Here is a 23897-nt window from a genome sequence, read left to right as displayed (position 1 = left end):
TATTTGTATGATCATAATAAATATTGCTATAAAATTGTGACGGATTTAGATAAATAAAATAAATTAAATAGTTCATTTAATCATGTAATTAAGTAGGTATATTATGACAATGATAAAAATATTAGAAGTGTATTTTTGACATGATAATGATGTGGGGATGGTCCTTACAAACCCTTAAGGTGAAGCCGCCCCTCCCTGTTCTATATATTATATTGTACTTTATTTTAGTTATGAAAATATTATGTACTATTTTTAGCTTGCTGTGTATCTGACAAGCGCGTTAGACATATTTACGAGTGAAGACCATGAGGATAATTTGATGAAAGCCTTTGTCGTGCGGTGGATATCGGAACTGCAGCCATCCGACCAGATATTGTCTTCAGAGACTTTGGGTGAAGAAGCTACTCATTTAGTAGCCAAAGATGTCGAGCAGCGGCAACGCGTTCAGGCTCTGTCTTACAGCTCCATACAAAAGTAAGCTATATTTCAATAATAGCAAAACTTAATATTTCATTTAATTCTATTTACTGATTTGATTTGAAAGATATCATTTTAAAAACTTAGGACACAACTAAGTAGGTATTTATTATTCTCTAAAATTGTCACTCTAGCCTTAGCCTCAGTGGTTTAATGGACAATGCTTTCTGTTATTTAAAAGATCGGTTGTTTTGAGCCTAACCAAGATCTATTCGATTATTAGATCAATTTTAATAATAATAGCACGTGGCATTCTGCCGAATCATATTTCTAAAAAAAATTAACTGGAAAAAGTTAAAAGGCTTTGAAGTGGCTATCGACGCGTACTTAATGACATATTACTATGCTAATACAAAGTAGTATAGAGGTGTGGAAACCATCACCCCTATTGGTAAAATGAAGTTAGTTAAGATCGCAACTACTTGGCTAAATTATGAGTGTCGCAAGGCGCTGCAATGCCTGGTCTAACTATCCTTAACCTTTTCCACTCGAAAATTTTTTTATAGGTACATACCACCCACTCGAGACTTTTTTCCGTAAAAAGCATAATTTCAATATAAAACATTTAATTGGTGAAAAAAATGTAAATTTTTTAATTTTTTTTTATTTCTATAAAATAGATTTATAATGAATATACTGTACTTATTTTTAGTTTATTTATAATTCTTCATTGTGTGGTATTTCACAAAGCAATCTCCAATATGTAATCCTGGCTTATCAGCTTATCACAGAATCGTAATGAAATAGCGGTATGTAGTAGCGCTATAAAGTGTAAATCGTCCATACATATAGTTATGACTGTAAATATGATCCAAATGATTTGCCTTCAAATACACTTGTAATATAAGCAGCCGTCTCGTAAATTTTCTAAATTAGTTTCGGGCTCATAACAACTCATTCCCAGTGCGATACACAGTATCAAAAGATTTCTCAAAAAATAATAAATCGATACGTAATAATTTTCATTTGACTCATTAGAGTATTTCACATTATATTTGTAAGGTTCTGAATCGGCATAATATAATAGTAAGTATTGTCATCAAAAACAGTCTATTCAAATATAAAACTGTAAACTATACGAGACGCCCCTGCGCAAGCGAGAACCAATAAAAAAAATAAACACACTTCAAAATCATGCGTGACAAACAACTTCAGTTCACTCTAGTCTGGGAACGTTCAATAAATAAAATTTATGTGACAAAAAAACATTGCTTGCAAGCAAGCGATCTACGAATAAAAAAAGAGAAGATTCCGATAAAAATACTATGTAGAAATTACGCACGCAGTATTCTTTTGCCGACTTCTTTCTCAGATAAATGTAATAACCTATTATTATTCATTCTAATTTGATTGAAATCGCATTATAAAAATTGCTGAAAATATTACAAAAAATGACTTTATTGGCGTGGCACTCGAGTAATACGGGAAACTTCTAATGCCGCCGATATGGCGGCACTCGAGTGTTAAGGGTTAATATTTTAAAAAATGTCACGCGTCGACTCTCTGCCTTACACGTAATGTTTGAAATTATCTAACCGTCTTAATATAACATATTATAACAGTACAATTCGTGGTGTAAAAATTTAAATCTAACATCGTGTTTTGTAAATATAAAATAATTCTTTAGACAATTAAAAAAAATGTAGTTTCCTTACAGATAATTATAAAATGCTTCTGCATGTCTCTCTCTTTTATACAATACATAGTCATCATCAACTTATAAAACAATTATTTATATAGTTCCAGATATTCCTTACATTCTAATATATCGACTACTTAATCTGCAAACCGGCTAACTCCACTTGGGCAAATTGTTCAGGAAGAAGAAAACACTTAATAATTTAACTATCAAGCGGAATTTAACAATTCCAAAAATACAAATATGCTGCACTATGAATTAATACACTATTTAGCTTCCCTTTTATATATAAAGAAAATTTATATATAGAGCGCAGTTGTTCCATTTATATTGGAAATTCGGCACCTGCAGTTGGCTGTCTTGTGTGAAGAATGATAACGCATTTATTTATAGGTTTAGGAATTTGAAATTTTGTGTGAGCACAGAAAACATGCTTTATAATAAAATACTATCAAAACCTCATTTTTGGTCAAAAGTATCTGGTTTGCAGATTAAGTAGTCGATATTGATTTTACATATTTTATACATTTTTAAAGTTAATCATTTATATCTTTCATAGCCCTTATGGACGACTTTCATTTCTTTCCACCTGAAATTTTTATCTATCAAGAAATCGGTCCATACAGTTTGTTGGTCTGGTTGACTTATGAGATCAGGGTATATCAGTGATCGCCAAACGGTCGCTCGCGAGCTACCAGTAGCTCGTGGTGGCATTTTCGGTAGCTCGCGTAGGATATTTTATCATATTTATATATTAGTAAATTTTATTATTAGACTCCGAAATTAAATATTTCTCAAACTAAGTTTCAATGAAATTTGTGCGTACAGACTAATAGAGAAGCAGTCAGCGATGTATTACGATGGGAACTGCGCCATACACTTTATCCTTCTCTCGCTCGTTTGTATCGCCGCTTAGTTGGGAATGACAATCAGCAATGCATATAAATCACATGGCCTCACCCCTATGTCATGGCCCGCACAAGGGAAGGCTGACAGGGCTCTAGCCTAAGGGCCTGGGCCCAGCACGCCACCGGGGTCATATATAATACTCTAGAGCGTTTTTTCTCTTCTCGAGTCGACTGTGATGCTTTTTCATTCATTACACTTCAGCCACGTTTACTCTACCAACGATTTTGCTGTACTGCACGTAAAAAAGTTTCTCTTTAAAATTGTATGTTCATTTTTACAGGAGTGTATTTAACAAGGAATCACTCGCCGTCAAATTGACTGAAACAGCAATGTCAACCACCCGTCGAGTGGTGGACACTCAAAACTCAGAAAGGAAATCCTTCTTGGACCATCTACGAAAGCAACAGAGCGTGTATATAGCCTCCGCTCAGAAGTGGCAGAGGCTGATTGAACTCATTGCTCATGAGCAGGGAATCTGGTATATAAGAGATTCCTACCCAATGTCATGGGAAATAGATCCTACGGAAGGTCCGTCCGGGGTTCGTGTTCGTTTGAGGCGCTGCCATCTCAACATTGGCAAAAAGTTTGTTCTGGAGGAGTTTCAACACAAGACTGGTGAGTGATTTTAATGAATGATATTTAATTCTTAACATGTAATGCGCCATCGTAAATGAAAATTTTCCAAATACAGTCGAACTTGGTTATTACGAGGAAGATGGAACCGACTGAATTTGCTCATTATAAGCATTACTTGTTATATCAAAGAATAGGTATTTTTAAATGAGCGGTGACATAACACAAAAAGTCGCAATTCAAACAAAAATACACAATTAGAATTCTTCCCCAACACAAGCATGGCATTCATAAACTATAAAAGAAGTTGTTTATTGTAATTAACGCTAGTAGGTACCTACTGACTTCGGCTTGGATTTTTTACATGAAATTTCAACCATATGCGTGGATACTTTTTCAATATTATCGGCAAAAATACCAATTAGGTACTTAGACACTTAACTAGCGTCATAAACATAATCCAATCCCAGCGGCATCGGTCTACGGTCGGATTTTATTGCTTAGGGTCGAAAATGTTTTTAAGCGATCGACACATTAACAGTTTTAAGAAAAATTTTGATGACATTTTTGCTCGGTATATCCGATAAGTAGCTCGTTATAAAAGTGAATAAATGTATGGAGAAAATCATATACCAAAATGTAAAAAAAATAACTGAGTTTGACTGTACAAATACTTTACAATTTTGCTTTGCTGGAAAGTGTGTAATTATTCAATAATATATTTACTTGATTTCTGTGTCCCAGACGTTTTATTTTGATGGCTGTCACTTGTGTTTCTAAATTCCGCCACTATGTTAGGGGAGCCACTTGTTTTGTCGCCGACATTCGGATATGTAAGTTATGCCTTGTAAATGTAATTCTGATTACAGATAGTGCATCATTAGAAAGTCCTTTGGGGTACTTGTTCGACTGGCCTCAGAACACTCTCCAGAATGGGCTGGTGGAGAGGCTGCATCTCAACGAAAGCGTGAATTACAAGACGCAAGCCGTCTATGTAACCGTCAACAACGAACAGCATGGAGAACTGCTTCTCAGCGACAGGTTCGACAATCAATTGACAAATTTGTATGTGGGTAAATCACCAACTCCCTATGAGACGGACCATATGGATGTTGAAATACTCCGATAGTGTTTTTCACAAGGATTAGTTTTTGGTCATTCAAATTGTATTATAATATAGTTATGTAATTGGCCCCACGATAGCCGAGTGGCTTCAGCGTTGGCTTATAATGTCGTGGGTACCAGGTTTGAATCCTGGGTCTGGCAAATACACATATTGTTTTTCAGTTTGTGTTTGGAGCCAGAGTATGGACCTAATAGGTTGAGCAAGTGGCTAACATCCATTTTTTGTAAAAACAAAATATGGCTAATACAACCTTCACTCTGTGGAGGCCCATATGATCCTATTAGGTTCGGACATGGTGAAGTAGTAGTATAAATAATTAAATAAAGTGCTACTATGAAAATTGTTCAGCTGGGCGCTGTCATGCTCTATCAATATTATAAATTTGTAAAATGTAAAAAATGTACATTACCAATACCAACATAGGTACAAGATGTTTTCATCCTTCATAATTACTCCACCGTGTTCTAATATTTTTGTTGTTAGACTCGTCTCTTCTCATAAACCAATATTATCCATTTGTATTAGGTGCATTCACTTTTTACCTGAACCGGCAAATGCAGCCAGCAACAATTGGGTGACGGGGGTCTATTGGCCTCTGGACAACATCGTCAGTGTGTCCACCCGGCGGTGGCACTTGAGAGAGCGAGCAGTGGAAGTCTTCCTGTCGTCAGGCCACACACATTTTCTGGCTTTCGATACAACCGAGGAAATGGAAGCTTTCCTCAAAGCACTTGATAATTGCCATCTTCCAAACAGGTAAGAAATCAGCAGTAGTCTTTTGTTCGTGCATGTTCAAATCCCATTCTCACGCTTTTTGTTGGTGAAAAAAACATTGACATTTTGACATTGAAGACTTGATCGAATAAAATCACGGTACTTACCCTTATCCTGTATCACACGTTTGCCGGTAAGCGAACAAATGTTGGTACAGCCCTAGCAGCACTTAACAAATGTCAAATGCAACACTCATTATAATATTGCATATTTCACTCCATTATAGAAAAAACAAAAGAAGTTGCTACAGTCAAAATAAAACTTATTTACAGACCTACAAAGTTATCTGTAGAATGGCCAAAAATGGAACTACGAACTACCATAAGATACCATTTTGAAAATTTCATTTGAATGTCAGATTTTGTCTAGTTACGAGTCTTGATTGGGTAGTTTTCCACAGTGGCTCCCCCATCCCATTCTTTAGATAAGTTTGTAGGTCAAGCATTCATCATATTCTAATTATTAACCATAGACAAAAAAACAATAAAACATTACCATAAACAACAAACAATAGTATAGGTAATTTAATAGTAATGTAGGTAAGATAATCTTTAAACTCTTATATAAAAACAAATTATTGATCTATCAAAACGTGAAGTTGAATTAAATACAATATTCTGAGACTGTTCGGTTTTAAAAAACAACACTGTTAATTTACCTCACTTTAGAGAATCCATAGAAGCGAAATTTAACTATGTAAGTATTAATATTTTTTTCATATATTAACACTTATGCTGCAATTACATTATGATCATGTCACATACTGTCACATGCTGGTACTGTAACAAATTTAGTCTATGGTTTCGTCATTCCGCAGAATATTTTCTATAAATTCAATGATGGAGAGTGCCAACTCTAATGTATTAGTATTTTGAATTATTATTCATTTTTTATGCTAATTTCAATTAATTTTAACAGTTTCTACGTGTGCGTACTTTAAAATTACTTACGATATTGCATCCATAGATAATATTTTGAACAGAACCCAACCTGCAGACTATAGGTAATAGATAATAATTTAATAGAAAATACATAGAGAAAACCATTAAAAACAAAGAACACGTTATTTTGACATGAGTCGAAAATGTGTAGGCATGTAAAAAATGATAAAAAATGTTCATTCAGTCGTGCGGGTGTCAATGTAGCGCGGTACGCATGAGGTGACCTCATTTTTCTGGTGTTTTCGGCAGATTTTGCTAACTGACAATGTTCGTTAAAAAGTTCAAAATGTGCTACGGGATGGGAGCATTAGTCTGATAACATTTTAAATACCAAGAAAAATGACATAACACACCTTTTTCCCGTAGCGGCAGCTTAACTGTGACAGCACATAACGTGATCATAATGTATTTGAACCATTAGTTACAATTCTTTTGTATAAAGCGACTTAGGCAACTGATGATGGAAGATCTCATAGTATTAATGTTGTCTTTCTAGATTTGAAATCGACTCCTTGCCCGAAAGCGTAAACCTTTGGAGAAACGGTTCAATGACCAATTGGGAATACTTGATGCAGCTGAACGGGTGGGCAGGAAGGACATACAATGACCTCATGCAATATCCGGTGTATCCATTTATTTTGGGCGACTACACCTCTGTGAAGCTGGACTTGAATAACCCCCAATCATTTAGGGATCTCAGAAAACCGATGGCTGTTCAAAATAAGACGAATGAAGCTCATTACATCAATAAATATAATGTAAGGATATTAATTGATTTTTATCAACAATATAATAAAATTATATTCATCATCTTTTTGTCTATGGAATCGGAAAAGAACTCATTTTGCTAAATTTTAAATATATATTTATATCTTCTCATTCTTTGACTGTGTCGGCTCATATGGACACCACACGGCGCCGCCAAGAATATGTATTACGAAATTTTTAATGTAACAAAATTAAAATTTTACAGGAGAGACAAAAAACTGCTTTGTAAATGTAATATAATGAAGATAGACTTTAAATTCTCTGGATATGTTGATTTCTGTAAATAACAGATAATTCCTCTAGTAGGTGCTCTTTTTAAATACAAATTTGAAGAATGTTTCACGCTCGTCATGCCTTGGGTACGGGATGTGACATTGTGTTTGAGGTGAAAGCATGATATATTATCTCATGTTCATGAAACAACCTGAAAAAAATTGTTTAATAACCAATGTATCAACAAAATTGCCATACACTAGAACAGGGTTGGCAAACCTTTTTACGTACCTACGCATACCAAAATTTCTGAAATATTACTTTTCAACTGACGTGCCGAGCAGTTTTTCATGGGAAAAAAAATGAAAAATAGTTTTTAGAATGCTATTAAAAAAGTTCAAAAATTACAATTGAGTTCCTGAGATTCTATTTTCACCGTGTTTCTAGCCAAATGCATATCTTTTACTCTTTGAATAATTTTTTCCTTGTTTTCAAAATTTTCAAAGATAATCGTGGAAGCATTTAACCCACGCTTCTTTCATATATTCCCCATCGCTGAACGGTTTTCCATTTTTTTTTTAAATACTGGTGAATATTATTGGTAAAAATAATATTAAAAACTGAAGAAAATACGCATGGCTATGTCATCATTTTTTTTTTTAAATATATAGAAGTAAGTACATTTATTTCTAAAACTTTTGTATATTTTTTTATTATTGTAGGTATTTTTCCAATCCCTTCAAAATAAAACTTTCGCGTGCCATAGGTTCGTAATTACTGCACTAGAAAATAGATTTTGGTTGTAGGTAATAATATGTATGTGATTTAATTTTGTCTCACTAGTGGAATACATTTAAATGTAAGAGTTTTTTTTGGATTGCAGGACTTAAAACAAGAAAGTAAAGATGGAAACTGTGTGAAATCCAATTTAAATATAGAGCCTTACCATTATGGATCACACTACTCTAATTCAGGCATAGTTCTACATTTCCTCGTGCGGCTACCTCCGTTCACCAAATTGTTCATCACATATCAAGGTAAATATGTATTCGTGTATTAGTGGTAATTTTTTTTTTTATTTAATCATAATGCATTACAGTAATATTTAAAGACTGGCAATACTCAGCGTGGAGTTGTTACCGCAGGTTACCAATCACCAGTGGCGAAGACTCCATACTAGGCGATTAAATCCTACCATCTTAAGAAAAAAAAAAAAATTGCCTATTAACTATTCAACATAAATTATGTAATTTGCTAACGACATCTGTCTGTAGGTAAGTATTATAAATTGACTGCTGGCTTGTTTAACTAGACAGACATGTAGCTATTGGCACTAATATGTATGCAGCTATTACACCAATGTCACCAGCACAATCCATCAAAGGCTTCAACTAATTTGGTGCATTTCACGCAATTTCAAAACCAGTGTCATACTATGTATCATGTGACCTGAGGCTGTAGGTATTGAAGTCTAAAGGACCCTCCGGTCCATGCAATTATCCATACGTATGTCCTATCCTATCCATCAAATTATGCTTTCGTATTTTGTTTTCAAAACATCGACACAATTGAAAAATCAAGATTACAAAATGATCGTCATTTGTGAATTCACTGTAAAACTTTGATTTTAAATTACGAATACGGTATTTCATATTTCTACACTGACATCCGCTCACAAATTTGGAACATAATATTAGAGCATCATATTTTTTTGTATTCTAAGTAAACATGTGTTGTATGACGCCAATTGGCGTTCCCGGTATTTAAAGCGAGGTTTTAATGTAATTCTGCCCATGTTTTTTTAGATGATAAATTCGATATGCCGGATAGAACTTTCCACTCACTTAAAGCATCGTGGCGTAACTGTGATTCGACAACCGACATGAAAGAATTGATTCCAGAATTTTTCTATCTTCCACATTTTCTCTGTAATTCTGAACGTAAGTGTATTTTAAAAAAAATCTCTTGTAAATATTTAATGTAATATTATAGAAATTAAAATGTATTATTACTTGGTACAAATTAAACATGTGATTAGGGGTGCAATTTGAGTGATGTTAATCATTTTGTTTTATCTTTTTGTCTATCATGTACAGTTGAATGCAAAGTTATTGGAAAGGTTTTTATGAATGTACTAATGAAAATCATCTGTCGGATGAATTTCGACTTAAAATTATTGTTTGACAGCTTAATTTGTCTCAAATGTTGATTTTTAAAAATATTTCTTTCGAATTTCGAATTCTACTTTCGAAAACACAAAAAATTAGGCAAAATTATTTTTTAGTGTTTATAGACATAGACAAACGAAACACAAATCGTTTGTTATAAAAAAAATGTAGTACCTACCTATATTATAATTAAATATTGTGAAGTACTGAATTAGTGTTTTACAATGAAATAAGACTTTTTCTTGCTAATATTTTAATATACTGTTTAGACATCTAAAAAAAATGTGAAAACAGTCCAAAAACAGCTAGATTGCCTTTTTTGAAAAGGAATGTGATCTTACAATATTTTTATGTCTATAGAGCAATGCTTAACTTCTTCACAATTATTAGTTTTATGTATGTGTTACGCCGAATGTGCGAAATTGACTATTACATGAAATGGGCAAAATTTTGACTAAATCATGAAAAATGCAAGCCCATTGCCTTATTCATGAATTAGGCAAAATATCTGCCAAGTGCGTGAATTCGGCAGTAATTTTTCAGCCTAGTTCATGCATTGGGCAAATTAGATCGTAGCGATGACGCTATCCATCCGGAAACTTTACTTATAGATTCCTCGTGGATGGTTTTCAGATAGACATATAAAAGGACACGCGTGTCATTGATCTACTTTTTGAGGTAATGGATCTTAAACAATATATTAGGGCGCGTCATCATTTTGCATACATAGCAAATGTGTAGGGGCTCTAGTATAGGGCGGGGTCTGAGAGAATGGCGAATGGCCAGACAGCCAGCGGGCAAACTCCTCTAATGGGAGGCTGGGCAGCCGAAAGTGGCCAGGGGTGCGACGTTCCACTAGTATTTCTATAAAAAAAAATGCTTCAGTTGAAGGAAACAGAAGAGCATTCTACTCTAAAGTTTACTTATTAGAATTTTGAACAGTTGCAGTTTGGATTGAAACGATTCTGTAGCAATTGTCTACGAAGATTTGGCTTGTATCAAACGCCAGCATATGGAAGTTTGAATAGAATTTTATGATAAAAAATACTGTGTAAATACTTATCATCGGTAATATCAAGTTCATAAGAATGCTCGAATAAACAAAATAATGACTTCATTAAATTGAAATATAATTCAAAAGGGTAAACAATATGGCAACATTCCTCACGTAGCCGCTGCATAGTGAACGTTTTGTGTTGGTACATCAGTATGGTATAGTATGTGTTTAAATGTGGATGTTATTTTTTGTTTTTATTTTAATTTTTGCTTTTTAGGCCTGAATCTAGGAGTTCAGCAGTGCGGTCAATCGGTTGACGATGTGCATTTGGCCGCGTGGTCGGCCAATGCTAGGCTCTTTACGTTGATACACAGGCAGGCCCTGGAGAGCGCATATGTCAGGGAAAATCTCCCGCACTGGATAGATCTCATATTCGGTTTCAAACAGACCGGACAGCCCGCTGTAGACGCTCTCAATGTTTTTCACCCTGCTGTATGTCACTTTTATGTTGTTTTTACTTTTATCTATTACCCAAAAAAATCCTGTTAATTTTAATTTGAAGAGACAGATAAAAATCGAATTATGACTTACAAATTATTATTACCTACAGTTTTTTTTTGTACATATTGAAATGCTTGCATCATCAGATTGAAATTCGAATTATTGAAGTTGTCAAAAATAATCACAAAATATGATTTACGAATTTTGAGATAAGGAGTTAAAAATTCGTATTACAGTAGTTGAACATTGATTATTCACATTACATAATTAATGGGCTAAGGCAGTATGTGAATATGATAAATCCTGATAATTGAAAAACCTTTTTTTTCTGAAAATCTGAATTTTCAATTTTTTCTGATGCTCATACAAAATTGATGATCGTAATGAAATCCGGGTAGGTACCCATTGTACAATGGTAACCGGACAAAGCAGAACATGAAGAAACTGAACCGTGACAAAACAGAACAGCCAGGTGAAAAAGAAAACATTCATTTTTGTCATATCTATTTATTAATTAAATACTTATAAAACTTAAAACTTACGTTTATAAACGAAATATATATAAATATTTAAAAATAATAATCACTGCATGTTGGCCATTCGGCGTAAAAACCTCAATTTATCTTCTTGATATTGATAATCATGCACAACTATTGCCACTCAATTACTAAGGGTCTCATACCTTTTCTTTTTAACTTCAAGGTGACCTGTATGGGCATTGGCTAATAATAATCGCTGGCAAGCTATATCTCGCCTTAATCCATCTAATAGGTTCCAAATGCTTGGGTAACTACAATGAAATAATGAGTTTGCGGCGTATTAAAAACCTCTGTTATTAAAAATCTATACAACATAATAAATATAGAGATACGACAATTTCAACAGGTATTAAATGTTATATTTTTCCTAAAAGGCTATAGTTATATTTATCGCTGTTCTGTTTTGTCACTGTTCTGTTTTTTCTTTTGTCATCATTCTGTTTTATCATATTCTGTTTATTCATGGAACCTTATACAATATTGTACTGTACAGAAAATTTCAAATAATTGATATTTGAATTAACTATGTTATAATTTTTATTTGTATTTACACAAGCGCACTAATGCACTAAGGATTGTCTAATTTCAACCGATCACGTTCTGATACATTACACTACACCTAGTACGACATAGTCATTTTATTTTTGTACTGTATACATAACAATTGGACAATTTATATTAATTGAGTGGGTATCAAAATGAAAGTATAATAATAAAGTAATATTTTGTTTCAGACATACTATGGTTTCGATTGTAGTGTTTTGAAATCTGACGATGATAAAGACGCCTGGGAAAAGATGGTTCAAATGTATGGCCAAACTCCAAGACAACTTCTGAAACACCCTCATCCCCACGCTATTACAGATTTACAACATATTCCAGACATTCCGGTACTTACCTACCTATTCAATTGTTGGGGGTTTTGTTCTATATTTAAATTATTGAAATTTTCAGGCTGGCAATATTATTTTTATCCATGCGTGGTAATCGAAGCTGTTATACTAATTTAGCTGCAATACATTTCACATGGCGAATTCATTTATGTTATAGTAAACTTTACTATTTTTATCTGTGTCCACCAAAATCCGCATTTTAAAACAATTTTAAATTCACTGAAACAATCAATTCCATCAAATATTATAATTTTGTTTTATGCCTAATTTTATTCATGAAGTCACCTAATCCGTGTAATTTAACTTTAATTCATAATTATTCACATACATATTAGTCAAGTTTACAGTTTCAGTAGAATATCTGCGAATATTGCCGAGATATTTAGAAAATACTTAGATGAACAATCACAGATATGTCAAACGTTTATGTCATTCATTTTAAAAAGCCAAAATAACAATGCACTGACTTACAAAATATTAATTTCACGCCAGGTACCAAACCGACTATGCTAAAAAAAAATTTATACCAAAATTTCTTCAATGGTCTTTTTTATTTTGTAATCTGTTTTTTGTTCATGTGTTTGTACGATTTTTTATTTGTATTTTTATAAATGAATTGTTGTGAAGCTGTTGAAATAATGAGAATGATTTTGATTGTCTTCTGCAGCTTCAAGTATTGGACAGCGTGAGCGGGCTCCGCTGGGGAAGGTATTGCGGTTCACCGGAGGAAAATGAACCGATCATTATTTGGCAGCGGCAACAGACTCCACCTGCGCTCAAACTTATTCCACTCTTGACCAATGAAGTCATCGGCGTACCGAGTCACACAACTGTCATGCTTACATATGTTAAAAATAAAGGTAATAAATCATCCAGTTGTCAGTGTGTAGAAATCAGAAGATGGAGGGATAAAACTTTTGACCTAATATAAAATGACAGCCACTATTACAGACACCTGTAGTATCTGAAGTTACAGGTGTTTGAGGGTTAGTAGCGAAGGGTGGAGTTAAGCTGTGGAGATCCGACAAATAGAGCACACTAAACTTTGTCTGTCATACTTACAGTAAAACCTCGTTAATACGAATTCCACACGACCGAAAGTCGAAAAAAAATTCGAATTACGAATTATGAAATGTATGGGGGGAAATATTAATATGTGAAAAAAAATTATTTTTTATTTGATTTCCATAAATATCGTTTACGATCAGAGATGTGCCTACCAAATTTCCGGTTCTGTGTGTGTTAATGGGTCATAAAATGTCAAGATTATTTTTATTACCTTTTGAACCTTTCTTACATGGCAACTGACTTTAGTCAGTCTATACGCGCGAGTCATCCGCGCGTCAGCTGACTAAAGTCATTTCGATTTTTGATAATATACAAAATATTCTTCTGTCTACAAAATATTTAAAGTAATGTATGTTTAATGGCATATCTCCACTTCAGAACTCCACATAATTATGCCATCTTTTTTTTATTATTTACAATTAGGTTTTATACATCTATTGTTTATTATGCAATCAAGAGTAGAAATTGTGATTGAGAATTCTTGAAAAATGAAGTTTTATTTACATGAAATTTTGAGAATTTCATTTCTCTAGACATCGTAAATGAGATTGTCGAGAATGTTGTGCATTGAATTTTCAACCTGAGAGACCTACATATAAAATAAATACAAAAAATAAACTAAAAAGAAGCTCTCAAATTTGATAAAAAGGAATCAAATGAAGACTTGGAAAATTTCACTCATAATGAATATTTCCCACACTGTAAATAAAAATGAATTGCTTATGTAACCAAAGCGAAATGTGATTACTTGTTTATTTACCATAGCCAACATAATATAGAATGTTGATTTTTTGTAGCGACTATTCAACCACACCAAAAGAGGTCTGGAGTCTTCCTCAAGTGTTTGTCGTAATTCAAAAAGTCAAACATTGTTACTACATATTTTTATTCCGATCTCTGATCATTTTTTCTTTCTCCACTCTTTTGAAGTCCATTTGCTGATTTATCTTTTTAATTTTATATTTAGAATAAGGTATATCAATAATCAAATCTAAATCGTCAATCGGTCAGCTGAAGAAAAAAACTATTTTTATTTAAACATTCTGTATTTTTTAGGTTTTTCTGTATTAGGAAATTCAACAATTGGAACTGTGGGATTGATCACTTGGGGACACTCGGATGGTATTATTAGAATTAAACAAAAGAAAGACTTCCCTCCTGAGCCCTTGATTCAAATTCATAATATTGACCGTGTAAGTATTTTTTCATTCATTCTTCATTTTGTTAATATTGTAAGAAGATTGTTTCCCTGAAGGATAAAATATTACAGGGTTTTGATACACTCTCGCATTTCAAATGTTTAATGAATAAACCGAAATATGATTGTTACGAAAAATAGATTACCTAAATATTTTTTCTATTTTTCATTTAGTTATAATATAATGTTCAGAGGTTTCTCTGTTAACTCGGCAGTTAAACGGAACCGTTTAACTGCCGCAAGCAACGAGCCCTAATTGTACGTTAATTACACCAACCAACTAATTGTGGTACAGAAAGGATTAAAAACTATCCAAAACGAAATATGAAAAAGTTGGAATCATCTTTTTATATTGTTGCAATTTTGTGATTGCAAAACTACAAGGTTTTAAATGTACGGCCTAAGTGGACAGCGTTCGGAGGGGCATTGAGGGGCGTGCACAACTCAAGCGTATTTGTGTTACGCACGCCGCTCACCGCCACGCCGAATGCTGTCCACTCAGGCCATACACTTAGTGTTTATTTTTTTGGCGAACTCATCAACTCCGTAAAGCTTTTTTTTTCATGCGTTTGATCATAATAATTATAATAGTAATATGACATTAAAAACTCAATGCTAGTACCAGAAGAAATCGTTCCAATGAATATTTGTTTCATCTCGAAAATAATGATAAAAAACTGGATTAGCTAGAATTTAGTAAACCAAAAAGAAAGATTTAACGGCCCACATGCTCGTCGTAGGTCAAAATTGACTTTTTATTGTATTTTCAAACCATGATCCTGGACACTCCTTAAACGTTGTAGATAATCTATTTATATAATTTTGAAGCCTTATTATCCTTTATAGTTATTTTAAACATTTGATGACTGCATAAAGTATTTTTGTTACATAAAATAGTATTCTTTTAAACCTCTCGCTCTAATGTTTTAGAATATAGTCATATTTCGGTACATAACTGTGCAGTGGTGTTAAGATTTTTTACATTTATTAATTTTTAAACGCATTTATAAAACCATTAGTATAATTTATGACGAGATAATTTTTGTAAAATATTCACGATAAAAAATTATATTGATAATCTCTGTGATTCCAAATTTGACAAGAATTAGGCATTTTATTATTCAAAAAATCAGCAATTAGCAAAAACACAATTTTGTGCGGCCCGTAAGTGCTCGGCTGTAGTGATTTGGCGGGCGCGGCGGCGTCTTGCGAAACTCAAACGTATAACCGTGTGTATTATGCCCCAAAAAAGACACTGTCTACGAACATTTTACACACGGTTATACGTTTGAGTTTCGCAAGATGCCGCCGCGCCGCCCCCGCGCGACCACTACGTTCTTGCACTAAGCATTGGGTTAATAATTAATATCAGATTAGGAATATAAAAACCAAATTATTAATTATCATGCACTTCAAGGCTATGTCTATTTTGTATTTTAACTTTGACCAAAAACTAATGAAAATTGTGATTTTGGTGGATTACGCCCTTTTTTCCTTTCCACAGACAAAATAATCTTCACCTTTTGTATATTCTAATTTATTGGTTTCAGCTTTGCGTGGTTTCACACGGTACGGGTGACACAATGGGAAAACTGTGGCTGGGTTTACAGTCGGGGCGCATTTTGGTATTGCCTCCGGCGCCTGTCAACGCCGCTCCGCCTACTTTGAATTTCTCTCGGAAGCCGGTTTATCTAATCGGACACAACACGGCCATTGTAGCTATTTATGTGAGTGCGGCTTTTGGTGTTGCCGCAACCGCCAGTGAAGATGGAACCGTTATTATTTGGGATACTGATCGGTTGGTTTTTTAAAATCCATATTTACAAATAATCAAATCAAAATAAAAATCAAATAACATAAAACACAATATATCGATGGTTTGGTAGAAAATTGAATTTGAAGGATTGCAATCGATTCAAAATCAAAGGCAAAATCAACATGACATTATGTATTTGAATGAGACAATATTTTACTCAAATACATATCTTTTTTGGACATTCAATTCTTTTCACCATATGTCGATGTCGATGGCCGAGCGGTTTACTCATCGGCTTGTAATGTTGTGGGTGCCATGTTCGAATCCTCGGTCTGGCAAATACATGGCATGGCAAAGGCATGGATCTAATTGGTTGAGCGAGGGGCTAACATCCATTTCTCCTGAAAACTAAAATCTGTTAATACAAACCACCACTCTGTGGAGGGTCATATGATCTTAGAATCTGATAAAAAAAAGTTTTTTTGTGTAAAATAACTCAATTTAGGTAAGAATTACTGTGAAAATAATACTCTATGAAGTGATTTTCAAAATTGAGCTGCACTGGCTATCAACTTTTGTACTTTAAATCAAAGTAGGTATTACTTAGTTTACTAACCGACGTGACGTCATGGATTACTCCAAGATATTTTGTGTTGTAACTTACTTGAACTTCCTAATAATTTTTAATTAACCATTTTTTTTATTCAACGAATAATTCAAAAGATTTAAAAATGTAATATTCAGAGAGTATTATAAGAGCATTAGTTAATATTTGTCGCAATTAAGTATGGCGCCTTTAGCATTGTGGTCAATGTGCATGGCCCGAAACCCAAGAGATGAAGAGGTCTTACTTTTTTCAAAAAGATTTTTTCTATTGATTATAATACATTTTCTCAGAAGTGTTTTCAAAATTATGTATGTTCAATACTTAGAATATTATATTCTTAAATCTTGTGAATTATTCATTGAATAAAAAAAAGAGATAATTAACAATAATTTGTGTTATTTTGTTTTTATTTCAGGTTGACTTATGTACGCAGCATTCCCAATGTTTGCAAGACTGTTTCCCACATAGTCATAAGTGATACGCTGTGCGACATCGCTACTGTTCACCAAATGACACCGAATAATTCTCAGACTTCCATAAGTAGCAGTAAACCCAATGTAACGAGCAGTAGACCGAAAGAAAACCCAGCCGACACGGAAAAGGGAGCATTAGAGGATATGAAACAAAAACCAGAGACATCTAAGACTGCAGAGCCCAAGAATAAAAGAAGTGCAATAATGAAATACAAATCGAAGATTCGTATTCATACAATCAACGGTGTATTTGTAGGCCAAGTGAAGACTGTTGAGAAAGTGACTTGTATCTGTTATTCTAACGCTCCCGAAGGCGTCAGCGTGAATGCAGTAGTTGTTGGTCTCCATACGGGTGCCATCAGACTGTTTTCATCGTGGGATTTGAAGCCAATAATTGTTTTATCGCCAGCCAATTATACTCATCCATTAGTTAGGTAAATATAACACTTTGAAAATGCCAACTGATTTTTTTAAAACTATAACAGACTTTAGACTTATTCAAAAGTGAGTATCTTACTAATGTTTATTTTTATAACTAGAAACATAAGCATGGCGTTGAAGTTCGGTTAGGTTCGCAAGTTTTCGGTCAGTTACGAAAACGGCAGCCTGTATTATTTGTAGCAAATCGTTAAAATTACTTTCAATATGAATTATTAAATTACTTACAATACAAATCGTGCATTACTATGACATCTCATCTGATTCACTATTCTGTTCCGAAAATAATAATCATCGCTGTCATCCACTTCGCACCAATGTTTATTATTAAGTTTTCCATGTGTGTGTATATTCCTAAATCACTTGCCCTTCACTAGAATCTTCAATTTTTATATCATGCTTGCAATTGAGGAGTTGTAATTATTGAGGAATAACCGATCAAAAATTGGATGTTACGTGTTATCTATCGATTTTTGCCTTCCCACATCACTCTGATAGGTACACGCCAGTTGCTTCGTTTGCTGATTTAACAATATTATATTTCAAATTGTACTGTTTTTTCATCAATTTTAAATATTCGGTCACGTTAAAAACAATTATTTCTCCCGCTTGTCTTTGAAAAGGTTTTTTTTAATACCCCGATTGAGATTCGAGGGTATTCATTGTATAATATCGTATTATATCGTGTAAAAAAGACTTTTCACACACAGATGTAGCGTTTACACTCACGGACGCAGCGTTTACACATCTACTCTATGCGCACGAAAGTAAGTGTGCTTAAGTTGTTTAGCTATATTAGAAATATGTACCGAGACGTGGACGTATGTAATAATTTATACATAATTTGGAAACCTCAAAAACTTGCATATAAGAAAAAATATTTTTAACAATATAATATTGATTGATATGCCACATTCTTAAATCTTGTAAATTATGTATTGAATAAAAAATAGTTTAATTAGATGTTTGTAATGTTGTTAGAACCTATAAGTGGCATTGCTAGTAAAGCATTTAAAGCCTTAATGCTGCGGGGTCGTGAGTTTAATGCCGCAACTGGCAAAAAATACGAATTGTTTTTTTAATGTGTGTCTGATTCACTACAAATACTACTTGTGCGAATAATAAACAACCCTCATTAAAAGTCTGTCAATATAACCTTCATTCTTTTCAAGTTGACCATTTAATTTATTTTACAATCATTAACTAAAACGGTTGGTTAGCAACCGATACAAAAAATAACCATTGTAAAGACATCCATCTATAAGGTGTCATGAGCTTAACCTAAGTGCTCAAATGGTAAGTAAAACTATTCTAAATACATAGGTCTCTAATATAAAAAAACCTGCCAATTTGGGAAGTACCTAAACTTACCAAAGCGATTATAAGTTTTCTAGCATTGTGGCATATTGTATATTTTACTTTGTATAAGATTATGCGAAAATTTGTACATAATATGTACAAAAAATTATATTATAAAAACATGCCACACTGAGTACTTGTAAGTTTTTATTAATAAAATGTTGCCACATCTTCTAGGTACTGAAAGAAGTTGACTCTAAATAATTACAAGATAAAAAGAACTTTTTATATACAACGTTTTTAAATTTTCTGTTGAATCATATAAACTTGACTTGACTAGCTTAACCTTTCTAACGCGGCAACTGACTTTAGTCAGCCTATACGCGCGAGTCATCCGCGCGTCAGCTGACTAAAGTCATTTCGATTTTCGTTTGCCTAGTACTCCTTTCGGCCAGGCGCGAATAATTCGAACATTGATTTAATTTATTCAGAAATCATCCTTCTCTTGACATCTGTCAATGGATAGCCTAAACTTTTGTTCTATCTAATTTAAATAAATATTTTTCGGGAGCGTGTCTTGAATAAAAAAATATCAGTCATCGGGCCAATTCAAATTTGCCGCGTATATAGTGTCTTATCGCTTCTTAGTGCATGTGCGTCGAAGACATTTGACTGACGTGTTTGTAACGATACGAGTTTGCGATATAATAAGTTATATTGTTTTTTAATGATTGAAAAACTATTTGGTGCGTAAACTGTTAAATAGAATATTCGAAATTTACATTGATCAAAGTGAATTTACAAAATATTTTTACAAAAGGAATGCTTTTGGAGATTGCATTCATTCGCCTATCTGCTATTATATTATCCGCGAGTAAATAGTTTCGGAAAATAATTTGAACAAGGTGTCATTTAAATATACCTAGGAGTCCGCGATTCAATATGTCTCTTTGTTTATCATTGATTAACATTTTTAAATACTATTTTCTGGTTATAGAATTAGGTGAAACAGACAAAAATTATTTATTTACCCTAGTTATCAGCCATTTATAAAGAAAAGACACGAACAATCAGATGCCCGTTCCCGCATAAATGCGGAAATTGTCGTATTACGCTACACCAGGTCCCGCGCTACTGAATTTTTATACACTGCGCGGCAAATCATCGTCTGCTGGTGTGAGACAGACACTTGAGAATTATTTTTTTCGTAACACTATTCAAAAGGGTTTGATTCATGACTACTATTTTTTTTTATGGAGAATTCTTCTTATATTTATAGTCGAAAATAACTCGAGTTACTTACTATCATGTCATTATAATAAAATAAGAGATTACCTATTCTAGTACCAGTGGGTCTATTCTATACTTATCGACCGCTAAAGTGATAAAGTAATAAATATTATCATACTTAGGGTAGGTTTGTATCAAAATGTTAGCACTTATTGTAACAATTACACGAAGTTGGTTTTTATTGTTGCAATAAGTGCTATATTTTAACAGCACCTATCTTGCTGCTGTTGAAATATCGCACTTATTGCAACAATAAAAACCAACTTCGTGTAATTGTTACAATAAGTGCTAATATTTTGATACAAACCTACCCTAAGTTTGATACTATTTATCACTTTAGTGTTCGATAAGTATAGAATAGACCCACAGGTTATTGAAGTAATATAATAAAAAAAAAACAAATGAACTTGAAAATAAAATTGTGGTGACTATAAAGCATTTAGAAGTGCAAAAAGTGTTTGAAATTTAATATTTTACGAATTGTAATAGCCTAATAGGTATTCGAAAAATAAACCGTTTTGTTATAAACTATGTGTCATTCGATTCCATTCAGTTCGGGGTCAATGGTAGGTACAAACCAGGCACTGGTGGTAAGTACATTACTCTCAAATAGCCAGTAGTTCTCAAGGATGATTTATTTATACTCGACCTGCAGTGCTGCAATGTGTATGGGAGTTCAAATAAAAGTTACACAGTTTGAGATGTCCTGGATGCTATAAAAATGAGCTATTTATGACTGATATTTTTTTAACACACTCAACAAAAATGCTCATAAAAGTCATAAACCATATTATTATTCATTATGTGTATGACATATTTGTCGAAATCGTAGCCGTAGTAACGCTTAGAAAGGGTTAAACGATCAAAAAAATTTGTACTTGATAGAAATACTGAATAATAAAATGTCATATTGATTTCCATAGTAACACATGTATATATTATTTAATAATTTAGTTGCTAGGACCCCCTAGCAACCAATAATGGTATCAAAATAACTTTTCATACAAAACAGAATTAACTAAAAATGAATTCAATTCTACTATGGCTAAAAGTATTTAAAAAATGCATTGGCATCGTGTTCTGATATATTCTAAAAGTTTCAAATGTCTAGCTAGTCGGGAAGTTAGTTAAAAATCGATTGCAAGATTTGTATCGGACAAATAAGAATACGACCTAAGAAAAACGTTGTTAAATGTTCCATGTCCCATGCCTATTCTAACATATCACTTAACATCCAAAAAGAGGTCATTGTGATGTATTCTGGTGGTTATTATTATAATGTAAAAAAGTTAACCATCTGAACTGTCAAAAGGTGATTTCTTTTAACAGCGCCTCTGTTGGATCTGCTAACTTGAGAACGAGACATAGTATGTCAATTTTACATATTGAGAATTGAGACGCTATATCCGACTGTTTTGCTGCAATCGCAATGACATGACTAAGAAAATTGTAGGTTATGTTGATGTGTCCGACATCTCAATACAAAATTCTTGTGTTCGGTTCATTGCCAACTAGATGGCGCTCGTTCGGCTTTATCCGCTTGGGTTCGGCATTACGAACATATCTCAATTTGACCGACATGTCTACCAACCTAATTTTTCGCCGTATTATGAATTAGAGATAACCGCCACTAACCAATTATTGTAAAGAATACCTTCCGTGCTAATTTGTAAGAATGGAAATAACGGAAACGTGCTAAAGTGATAACCGTTAAGAATAGACCTGCAGTAATCCTTTTGTATGTATTATTTTTTTCAGTATCTGCTACAGCCATGATGCTCATCATCTTTATGCGGCCGGCGCCGATGGTACCGTCATGATTTGGGAAGGGGACAACATTCCTGGAAAATCTCCCAACTTTAGAATTCTAACGTCCTTATCGATTTTCTGATTAAAATTGACTTATTGCCACTGCGACATCTACTTCTCAATATTTTACAATACTCTACAAGATAACAAAACAAATAAATTTAGACCAAAACTTATTTCTTAGTCATTTTAAGATCCATGACCTAAAATTATTTCTAGGATATATTTTTATAAGATGTTAAACCTATATTCATTGTCATACCAATACTTTTTTACCTGCTAATATTATAAAACTCAAATTTACATAGTATATTTATATGAATAACTACATATTATACCTATATTTAAAAGTTGTTATATTTGATTGATAATTGAGTGGCTGAGGATTAAGAGGTACAAGTGACATTTAAGTAAAAAATTAGTAGTTTTCACATTCCCACAGATCCATTTGTGTGAGAGAAAATTCACACATATAAGGCTAAGCGCACATGAACAATTAATTTATTGGACGATCAACAATCGAAGAATCGGGGTCAGAGATGTTCGACCACGTTACGTCAATGTTTTTAAAGTGACATTATACAGGTAACATGTGTAACAACACAACATGATAAAATACAATAAAAATGAAATTCTACTAACAGAATACAGTCTCGAATAACGTTTTGATATATTACAATATACGGTAATATTAGTTTTTTTTTTACCATTTTTATGATTGCTACATCAGTCCCTTGCAGCATCGCTTCGGGACAAGGAAGTGTGGCACTAAAATCTTTTCATTCTGACACGTTTATTGTATCGTGAAGGCGGCCGTGCACAAACCGCGGCTGTATATACATGGCTGGTGGAGATGGGGCAACTCAAACCATTGTCCTTTTACTAGTCTAGCATCCAGCAAAAGTATCTTTTTTCATTTCCTTTGATACAATGTTAGAAGAAGAGCACCGACATGTGCAACTTTTATAAAATTCATACTTTTTTCTAGTTGCAGAGTACCATATTGGCCGATTAATTAATCAATCATGCGCGTTTACACTAACTGATTTTTATGAATAGTTATACGCATTAAACTGCTATCACGAAAAGTGCCTAGAAAGCGCTAACTTTGAAGTGAATTTAATCATTTTGGTCAACTGTGCACTAAGGTCTCTTTAATCCACAGCTCTTCAATTATTACTATTGTTAAAATTTTGCATTATTATGTATCTCTTTTCAATACAATTATTTAAAGGCAAAACCATACATTTTTTTTTGTATTCAATGTAACAAGGCATGTAGGTTCTTTATTTGTTTATTTTTTATTATTCGTCCACATATTTACATTTACTATTGTCTTTTAGTGTTTTAATTGTGGCAGCAATGCTAACTTGACTGCTTGCAGTAAAAACTACTGTTATTATTTTTTAATAATTAAATGAATCTGTATTTACATTACTAT

The 23897-nt window shown here is 33.2% G+C and overlaps 1 protein-coding gene across 3 annotated transcripts in view; it reads left to right on the top strand.

Moving 5' to 3' along the window:
- mv (lysosomal-trafficking regulator mauve) overlaps positions 1–23068 on the top strand; it is a 92759-nt gene extending 69691 nt beyond the window's left edge. For all 3 annotated transcript variants that reach the window (XM_085960418.1, XM_085960417.1, XM_085960419.1), the window contains 14 exons: positions 257–474; positions 3306–3640; positions 4468–4639; positions 5250–5480; positions 6936–7197; positions 8304–8457; positions 9226–9360; positions 10863–11077; positions 12360–12515; positions 13186–13378; positions 14643–14779; positions 16335–16582; positions 17563–18054; positions 22406–23068. In XM_085960418.1, coding sequence (XP_085816544.1) covers positions 257–474; positions 3306–3640; positions 4468–4639; positions 5250–5480; positions 6936–7197; positions 8304–8457; positions 9226–9360; positions 10863–11077; positions 12360–12515; positions 13186–13378; positions 14643–14779; positions 16335–16582; positions 17563–18054; positions 22406–22538 — 3081 coding nt within the window. In that variant the 3' untranslated portion in view covers positions 22539–23068. The remainder of the gene's footprint in view (positions 1–256; positions 475–3305; positions 3641–4467; positions 4640–5249; positions 5481–6935; positions 7198–8303; positions 8458–9225; positions 9361–10862; positions 11078–12359; positions 12516–13185; positions 13379–14642; positions 14780–16334; positions 16583–17562; positions 18055–22405) is intronic.
- Positions 23069–23897: the final 829 nt, after the last annotated feature.

The sequence above is a fragment of the Rhyacophila brunnea genome, unplaced genomic scaffold, assembly GCF_057557595.1.
Source record: "Rhyacophila brunnea isolate RB1 unplaced genomic scaffold, BYU_Rbru_1.0 scaffold_11, whole genome shotgun sequence".
Taxonomy (NCBI): Eukaryota; Metazoa; Arthropoda; class Insecta; order Trichoptera; family Rhyacophilidae; genus Rhyacophila; species Rhyacophila brunnea.
The sequence above is the reverse complement of the archived record's forward strand: the minus strand, read 5'-3'. Positions and strand labels throughout refer to the sequence as shown.